This window comes from Lepisma saccharinum, chromosome 2, assembly GCF_977018435.1.
Source record: "Lepisma saccharinum chromosome 2, izLepSacc3.1, whole genome shotgun sequence".
NCBI classification, from domain to species: domain Eukaryota; kingdom Metazoa; phylum Arthropoda; class Insecta; order Zygentoma; family Lepismatidae; genus Lepisma; species Lepisma saccharinum.
Window position 1 is genome coordinate 80,027,762 of NC_139230.1, and position 9,915 is coordinate 80,037,676.

General features: G+C 35.6%; 1 protein-coding gene across 1 annotated transcript in view; it reads right to left on the reverse strand.

The window, feature by feature from the left end:
• Duba (Deubiquitinating enzyme A) overlaps positions 1–9,218 on the reverse strand; it is a 106,914-nt gene extending 97,696 nt beyond the window's left edge. The window contains exons 1-2 of the mRNA XM_083117461.1: positions 8,860–9,218; positions 2,667–2,851 (exon numbers count right to left, since the gene is read on the reverse strand). Of these exons, the coding sequence (XP_082973587.1) occupies positions 2,667–2,851; positions 8,860–8,985 (311 nt within the window). The 5' untranslated portion in view covers positions 8,986–9,218. The remainder of the gene's footprint in view (positions 1–2,666; positions 2,852–8,859) is intronic.
• Between the last annotated feature and the right edge of the window lie 697 nt (positions 9,219–9,915).

Below are 9,915 nucleotides of genomic sequence, written 5' to 3' on the forward strand. Positions count from 1 at the left end.
ACACACTTCTTCTTATGCTTTATTAGCACTTCAGAAGATCAAAGAAAACCTTGGTGTTAAACCAACCAGAACTAGCATAATCTCAGATGGGGCTGCTAGTCACTTTAAAAACAGATTTCAACTTTATGAACTTTCAAAATCACCAGCTCCCTCAGAATGGATTTTTAGTGCAACTGGACATGAGTGTCAGTTTCCGGAAAGCCCCCCCCCCCCCTTACTACATTGGCTAACTGGTTGAACTCCACCCTGGCCCAAATTATCCTAAATTCACCGGTTCCTGCACGGTGTCTGGTTAAGAAACAGATGCACAAAGACGTTATATACATATATTTAATTAGTACTATATACAAATACACAAAGGACTAAACAATATACAAGAAGGACTGTCAATTCAGCTGTAGAAGCCCTCTACAGCGCACTTGTAACCACGTGCATGTGTCACGGTTCCTCTCACAAAGACTTGCTTACGACGACTCTAGGTGACGACTGGTGGCAACGCCCAAGCAAAGAGCCTGGCTCAGCTCTCGGGACAATCTATCTAAGCCTGTAATATAGGCCATTCAGAGTGCAACAGGCTTTTATCCCAACAGTTACACAGTACACTGCTGCAATCAGGTTGATACTTTTATGCAAAGATGATGTGCATGTGCAATATTTTCGAGCTAGAAAATTGGAAGATTGGAAACAATTTGACCAGTGAAAGGAATCAAAAAATCTCATGTGTGGGCTTATGATAGAAACAAGCTCTCCATTTCAAGAACAGCGGGAAGCATCAAGGAATATGTTTCATTTGGCAACAGTGAGGATATAACAGCTGTTAAACTGCATGATGTCCAAAGTTTAAAGACTGTAATGTTTGTGGCCTGTGTGTATAAAGGTGGGTGGCAGAAGTTACACAGGTCAGCAATGAGTTACAGGAAGTTACTGTTAACTTCATGCTGCTCATGTCCCATCCAGTGGGAAAGCGAAACAGCAAGCTCATCACACATGTTCTATCCAGTTGCATGATATTCTAGACAATTGATCCTCCTGTCCCTGTTGGTGCATCAGCAAGAGTTAATTTAATACTAGATGCCGACACTAAATCTATTCAGCAACTGTTCAGTGCTTATAATGGACTAGGATTATAATGGTGCAGTCTTTGTTATATTAGAACTGTTTTTTCTTTTAATTGCTTCAGCAAACATTCTCTCATAGAATGGATATATATTGCATAAAACAATTTATAAGTGTATTAATGTAACATTTCCACGGTTCCAAATTTGTCAAAAAATGGATTTAAAAAAAAATCATTAAAATTCGAGAAGCAAAATGGCATGCTCCCCTTTTCAGGATATGTAGTAACCTTAGATATACAACTCCTGTAATATTTTTAGAATTTTTGAGATTGGTGTTTGTGAGATAAACTTTCTTTTTTAAAAAAATGTTTATTTTTTAATTGCTGTTCCAATGTTGGTTTTGGAGATATTATTTGTTTATAATATGTAAAAACACAAATACTTCAAAACAAAAAAAAAAGATTCATCAATTTAACTCTATTTGTTGAGAAGATATTGCAATTTAAAAATTTGACAGATCCAAAATGGCTGCCGAATGGTCAACTTTGAACAGCTATATCTAGAGTGAAAATTAAAATAAAAAAAAAATAATAATAAATACGGATTTCGCAGATTCTCTCTGTTCAACATATTAAAATTTCAGGAAAATCAGAGACGATGAAGTAAGTACCCACCCCTCTGCCTGTCTGGAGATGCATTCGGCCAAATGAACAAAACAGAGAGAACTGAAATATAATCTGTAGTTTTCAAGAAATGGCATTTTAATTTGCTGCCACATGGTGCGGGTTTCATTTGAAACCAGCAATCTGCTAAAGTATAGAAGAACCAACTAACAAATGTAGGAAAAATTTGACTCTCAGTTCAAAGCTTGGTGCCATCTCTTCATGTGAAGATGTCTGCTCTTGAACACCCAGAATTCATGCATGAACACTGCCATCTAATGTTTCACAAAAGACTATTGCCCTCATTTGCTTCTAATATGCTGGTTTCTTACAAATACAGTAAGTTGTCAACAGATAGGCATGCAGCGGTATGAAGTATAAATCAACTAATGTTGCCATTTTATTGTTTCACACCAGTTAGATGGGAAGTCAACACATGATTTGAAATAACTAATTCAATAATCAATATATTATATTTTAGGCTCCTCTATGCACCAAACAAGTTAAAACATTACAGAACAATACTAAGAAATAAATTAGTAAAGTCCCACATGCATATAACATTGCACCATGAAGGCACATTTACGGGATGTGGAGGTAGGGTCCCACACATTCTCGATCTCGGCGAAAACATTTTCAATTGTTTGTACATGTTAGATATTCCTATTTTATTAATATATTAAGCATTTGTCTTTGAAGGCAGAATCATAAAAAGCATTAAATGTGTTGGGTTCAGTATGATTTCTACATTTATTACATATTTCACACATATGATTGTAACTGACTCTTCTTACAACTACCAGGATTCCATGTACAAAACAAAATACATGGAAAAGGATTTCTTGAAGTGAGAGAGATCAGTATTAAAAATATCACATAAAAATTAAACTCCATGATTCATCAGTACTTAGATGGCAAAGAGAGAGAGAGAGATCACATTTCATACCTGTGTGGACTTGCTCTGTGCCTTCGTTTACTGTGGCTTGGTCCTCCCTCAAGTGTTTCATAGTCCTCATAATGAGATGGGGATGCATGGGAAGGTCTCTTCTCATCACGGGTAGGAGCTGATGGAGACCAGCAGGAACTATTGTTTTGACCAGGAACATAGAGACGATCATGATTCTCGGAATTCTGTTGGGATAAAAATGTCAGTCAATGCTCCAAAATTCTATGAAATGAACTAGTGATGTGAAGAAGCAGGACTCTACCAATTAAGATGTACTCACCATTTTTTGAACTGATTCTGATGCCAATACTTAATCAGTTCTGATATAATGGTTACTTAGAGAAAGGTACCCTTAACCCTCTGTACCCTTTCGAGAAAGTGAAATATTCTGCATGGTTTATGAAGATTATGTTGTCTATGATCAACATTTGCCATTGTTTTTAGCTTGCGGAAATGCGTTATTGTGAAGTAAAGTATGAAGGTTACCTTAGTATGTTACTTTACTGTGAAAGAGTACAGCCTTAAGGTTTGATTGATTGAGTTGGGGTCTTAAGTTCACTTTATGCACCGTAAGGCTAATTGAGACTGGACCAACAGTTTAATGTGGGATCCAAACCACTATGTGCCTCCTCCGTGTATCAAACCTGGGACCCCTTGATTACAAGGGGACAACGCTACCACTGTGCCATCAGGGAGGCTCTGAGAAGAGCCTTAAGGCTTCGTACAAGTGAATGTAGCACCAAATAAGACATTGCACAATAGCTTTACTTTGTTGGGATAGGATTATTACGTTTGGGACTGATAGCAATTTTTGACATGTTTTTTTCACTATTTGTGTATGAAAAAACAGATTTTACTAATCAAAACCAGAGAAAACACTTGGAAATGGTAGGTTTTTACTTCAGGCTCAAACATCTCAGTTGTATGTGTTTTTCGCACGCTGGAACCAATTTTATATTACTTAAAACATCAAAATCTCCCGATTAATAAAAAATTCAATGTAATTCTCGAGGGGGGTACACTGGGTCAACAGCCCCAAAGAGAAAATGCTGAAAATCTTCTTGTGTATTACAAATATAAATATTTTATAGTATTACAAAACAATTTTCATAAAGTTATGACATTTGAAATCCCTGCAAAGAAAAATAGCTTCAAAACCACATGTGTTGGGCTCTTCAGTTCAGAAGACTGTGCAATACTGAATTGCATAAAAAAAACAGTACGAAAATCAGTTTACATTAGAATAAATTTTGATAGTGACATACCAATTTCAGTCAATATATCAAAAATGGGCTTTGCCACATTCCTGCAATAAGGTAATTAAATTATAAAAAAATAATAACAGGATTACCATAGTAGTTTTCCTGTACATCATCATTTAAATACTTGATGAATGGAACACTCAAACTTGATTAACATTTAAATTGAATTTACATTACGGATGGGTGACATTAAATGACACACTATCAATATGGACAAATCTGTAAAATTGCTGATAATGTTACTCATCAGATATTTCATATAAACAGCCAATAAGTTAGTGTGGTACCCTTTACCCTCTGTAACCCCTCAAGAAAGTGAAATTTTTGCATGGTTTATGATAAGCATGTTGTTTATGAAATGAAAGTTTTTTTGTTGTTTTTAGCTTGTGGCAATGTGTTACTGTGAAGTAAAGTATGTCTGTTACCTTAGCATGTTACACAGCATGAAGGAGAACAGCCACAAAGTTTTGCACAAGTGAATATAGCACCAAACACAACATTCCACAAGAGCACTTATAATTTTACGTCCTTAGGTTTGGGGCTGATAGCAATTTTCAGCATGTTCTCTCACTATTTGAATGTGTGTACAACCAGTCCTTACTAATAAAAGTGGCGAAAGTACTCAGAGATGGCAGGTTTTTACTTACGTGGGCCATACTTTGAGATAAAATATCTCCGTTATTTGTGTTTTCAGCACACTGGAACCAATTTTATATTACATAAAGCATCAAAATCTGTTAATTGAAATAAAATTCTCAAGGGGGTACAGTGCGTGAAATAGTGCAATTCTACCATTTTGTTACGGCTTTTATGAATATAAAGATACAATTCATACATTTGTGAGGTATGATTTTGTTAAGGTAAAATCCATTCCAGTTGCCTGTTCAAAAATGTCAAAAAGACTAACTTATGGGAATGAACTCAAAACATTCCCTAGTTCATTTATGGAGACTAAAATAGATGATCTGACAGCAAGCTTCTTATAACAGTAGTAAGTTTTTGCTTGGTAGATATAGGATGATATTCTAATGAGTAGTAGTACTCTTGTTCTTTTTCTTAGAAGTACTTGATTTTAAGACTGCTGTAACTCTTTAACTTGATTCTGCCTATGCAATCTTTCTGGCACACATTATTTAGACATCACCTCCAACAACCTGAAGTGGAAATTTGTATGATATGGTCTTAAAAAATGTTTCAAACTTGAATTTTCATTCACAACACCATCAGTAACCAAGCATTTACTTTCTTGCACTATCAGGTTTAAGGCCGTTGACTGAATGTACCCCACTGAGAATTATGTACGTCAAATTCATTTTTAAATTATAGATTTTGATGCTTTATGTGATATAAAATGTTTCAAGTGTACGGAAACCACAAGTAACAGAGATATTTGATTCTGAAGTAGTTTAACTTAAATAGTTCAAATGATAACATCACCGAACTTAGTACTCCGAACAATGTTAAAATTGTTAATCAATAAATCTAGCACACCTAATGGTAGTTTTACTTCTATTTTGGTTTGTAAGTTGTTATTATTATTTATTATCTCAATAGGGTTACAATTAAGCCATACAACATTTTATTTCGAACAATATTAATACCGCGCGTCCATTTCGATCTTCAGCCGAGAGATCGGGAGAAGCGTGGCGGGCGGCGCTGACGGAGATGCCGACATTTGCGTCCTGTAATGACCGCTTATTTTTATGGACATATGCATACATTTATATAAATATTGCAAAACGAGCGCTAACCTGTGTTATAATTCATCATCTGTAATTCATCCAAGTTCTGCCCTTATATACACAAAAAAATACGCTTTAGAAACGATGTTAAGATCCACAGATAATGAAACATTTTATTCATAGTTTTGACCAGTAATGTCCTGCTTAAGTTTATATCCTTGAAAGAGTTTTGTGTCGATCGTTTGGAGGTTTCGAATGTGCAACACGTATCAAGATTACGCTGCAGACAAAACCGTTAAAAGTCAATGGTTTTCGTGAGCTTCATTGCAATCCGAAATCTCCGAGCTCGAGTTTTTTGTTCCTTCGAGACTAGATGAAGACAGAGCTGTGAATATAGTGGCGAGCAGATGTAAACCAAGAGCGTGTTAATTTCGTACTCTGCGCAAGAGTGATATTCTTGGTTACTTGCCGTTACTTGTTTGTGTTATTGCAGTGTGTATGTGTGTTGTGTCAGTGAGACATTGGAATGCCAGCCGCAAGGTTCACGTTAGAACAAAGAATTCTTATGTATGACACTTACATGAAAACAGACTCATGTCGAGACGTGTGTAGGCAATTTGTACAGAAATTCCTAGGCGTTTCACCTCCACATAGAGATATGGTTAGACATCTTGTCCTTAAATTACGAGAAACTGGATCGTTAAATTTTAAAACACCTAAGCAAAAACGACGGATTCTAACCGAAGCAAAACTCGATGAAATTGGTGCAGCGTTAGAACGTTCTCCAAACAAACCTCTACACCGTGAGATGGACGTGTCAAAATCATCAGCACATACAGCTACTAAAATTAAAACCATACCCTTATAACACAGGTTAGTGCTCGTTTTGCAATATTTATATGAATGTCTGCATATGTCCATAAAAATAAGCAGGGATTACAGGCCGCAAATGTCGGCATCTCTGTCAGCGCCGCCCCCCACACTTCTCCCGATCTCTCGGCTGAAGATCGAAATGAACGCACGGTACATATAATGACTTGATGTCCTATGTGGTAAAAAAATATACAAAAGCTACATCTAAGGAAAATGAGATGAATTTACATACAACATACAAAACATAATCTTGATACGTAAGCATGAAAAATGTTCACCTTTTAGTGGGGGTACAAAAGGTCAAGGGTACTTCAAGTACAAGTTCTTTATGTTCTACGACAGTCATTACCTTGGTCAAGCATATTTTCTTCATATGTATTACAAAAAAAGTGTAGGATAGTAAGATAATGTGTAGTGTATGTTCCAGGAGTGTATTAGTAATAAGAGGGATTAGGGTGCACATTTATACCTTAACTCAGAACTTACAATTTCTCAATATGCAATAAAGTATTTACCATACTTCATTTACATGATAAACATGTATAATGTAATCTGCATATAAATAGAGGAGAGTTCTACCCAATGCCAAATAACTTTAGAATTGTACACACAGATAAAAGTTTTCTTATCTGAGCTTTGAGAAAATAAACACCAACTGGTATGTTCAATTCACGATCAAATTGTTGCATCTTGAAATAGTGATAAATAAATCATTGTTTTACTAGTTGATGCGTAACAGGCAAAACCTTTGGTACCAGTTAGATATAGTGAAAACACATTTATCACGTTTATTTCCGAATTATTTACATTTGTACTTACCTTATATGCATAGCGGAACATTTTTCACATTACAAGTATTTATTGGTTGTAGCTAATTCGCTTTCGTTACACACAATATGGAGGGCAAATCTTGACTCACGTTGTCTATCGTAAGCTGATATGCAGTGTTTCCAAACTTATGAACTGAAAAATGCCGGACAAACTATTCACAAAAGGTTTTTAAGCGAAAATTGATCCACAAACCATTCACGGAAGGTAAGGTTAGGTTAGGTTCAGTTAGGTTAGGCAAACAGAAAATTAAATTGAGGAAGAAAAAAACCGCTCACAAGTCATCTTGTAAAACTACCACGTGGTTGCTACACTAACACTTATTAACTGAAAAATGATGGTTTTTAGGCTAACATTGATCCACAAACCATTCACGGAAGGTTAGGTTAGGTTCAGTTAGCTTAGGCAAACAGAAAATTAAATTGAAAAAAAAAAACTGCTCACACGTCATCTTGTAAACCTACCACGTGGTTGCTACGCTGACAGGGGGTTACATACTCGAACGCACGGAACATTTGACTCACGTAGTCGACGGTAATGGTGGCACGAGCTATCGTGCAACGGAGATACATTAATGTCGAAAATGACATTATTTACCGGCTGAATAAATTGCACGAATGGAAAAAACACTATTCCCAGCTTTCAAAAGTCCACAGAAACTCAATTCCGTAAGTACTTTCCCGTCATTTCTCCTGTACATTTGAAGAAATCTGTTTTCACTATATCTAACTGTTATCAAACTTTTAAAAAATTGTGCAAGAGCAAGGAATAAAGCAAATACATTCTGTTAAGGGTCAATCAAACATGCATGCTCAATAATGACTCCTACTACAGTTAGGAATATGCCAGTAGTTAACGAATGTGCACCCTTAAAACTACAGTGCATTGCAATGAACTGATACATTCGCAGTAATGTTCTGACGAAATCATTTCTTTGTCTTTCAGCATCCTCAATAGAATATTATTGAAGTTCAATGTAAAACTCGAGCTGTTACCCTGAATGTCGATAGAGGTTGCATGCGAAAAACAAAGAATATAGCTCAAACGTAAATAAAAACTATTCATCTTGTGTAATTTCGTGACCAGAAACAGAATGCCTTTGTGTACACAAAAATTGGGAGTTTTATAAGCAAAGTAAATGGACAACTTTGTATTGCTCCTGACATGTAGAGACTGTACATATACATACATCAACATCCAATAACAAGAATAATACCAATAGATGACGCAGTCATCATTTTTTTCCTGGCATCAAAATATTCGAGACTGTATCCTGTGTGTGCATATATTTAAACCAAAAACTTCTACAAAATATGTCCTACGATATAATTTATTACCTCAGTGATAGCTACAGTTACTTTGTTTCGATATTTAACGTAAATATAACGTAGTGTCGAACTGTATACTTCGTAATGGACAAGGGCAACCTAGTAATTTTCATTCTTTCGAAAACATCGGAGTGACTTCTTAGAAGCTAGAGTATAGTGACGATGTACATTCGCTCGGAATGTTGAAGTTATTTCAAAGCTAAAAGCAAATTTAATTTACCTGAGAATGATTAGGCAATGCTCCAAGAGCCAACTGATGAGAATGACTTCCTCCATGATGTGAGGTGGAGTCGCTTGCTTCTTCGGATTTTCCTTGATTCGGCTTCTTTTTTGACAAAATAGTCATTTTGGGGGATAACTAAATGATTTATCTGCTTCGATATGCAACTAAATAACTACAAAATAGACGAAAAATCACTTGAAAATTTAAATTCATGCGGAGGAATTCTACCAAAACATGGCGACTCTCCTTCCATTGAAAAGTGATGGTGTTTTACGATTGTGCTGCCATCTGATATAGTGGCGAAATAATTAACAAAAAAATGTCAACATTGCTGATGCGACCTATATCGTCGATTTCTTCTATCCGAAAGACAGATAAAGAATGTTGACTAGGAGTCAACCAATTAAAATATAACGAGTCTATGTTACATCGAACACTGGCAATGAAATACAACTGCATTCATATTAACATTCAAATATGCACATCTGAGCCACATTAAAATATTCCTGGGTGAAGAGTGAATCTGCGCAGGTCCAAAGTTACGAACTACAAAAGGAGTCAATTTGGTGCTTTGAAATATCAAACATGCAACCCCTTTCCCCGAATAATTTTGCTGTATATTCTTACACTTGAATTGCCTTCAATGTGTTGATTGATTTTTGCAAACCTTTGTTATGGAAAAAAAATCACGCACTGCCATCTTTCGGTAAGAGGAGAAAACAACTAGGCCTACTAGGATGTATCGAAAAAGCCCCCACTTTTTTTAGAAATTGAAAAACATACAATGTGCAAAAGTTGCGTAATGATACCAAAATATCTCACCAAAATATATAACTCCTTGTCCTTTGAAGAATTTCTAGCCGGGCATCTTGCCTCAAAATAAAGGAAGTGCAGCTCTTCCCTTGAAGAAAACTGCTTTTTTTTTGTGGCGAAATGTAAGTATGTAAAGTACTAACTATTATAAAGTTATTGAAAATAAACCCAATTTAATCCAAATTTATTGTTATTATTATTATATAAATGGAAATACTTTGTTACTCAATCCACCGTATG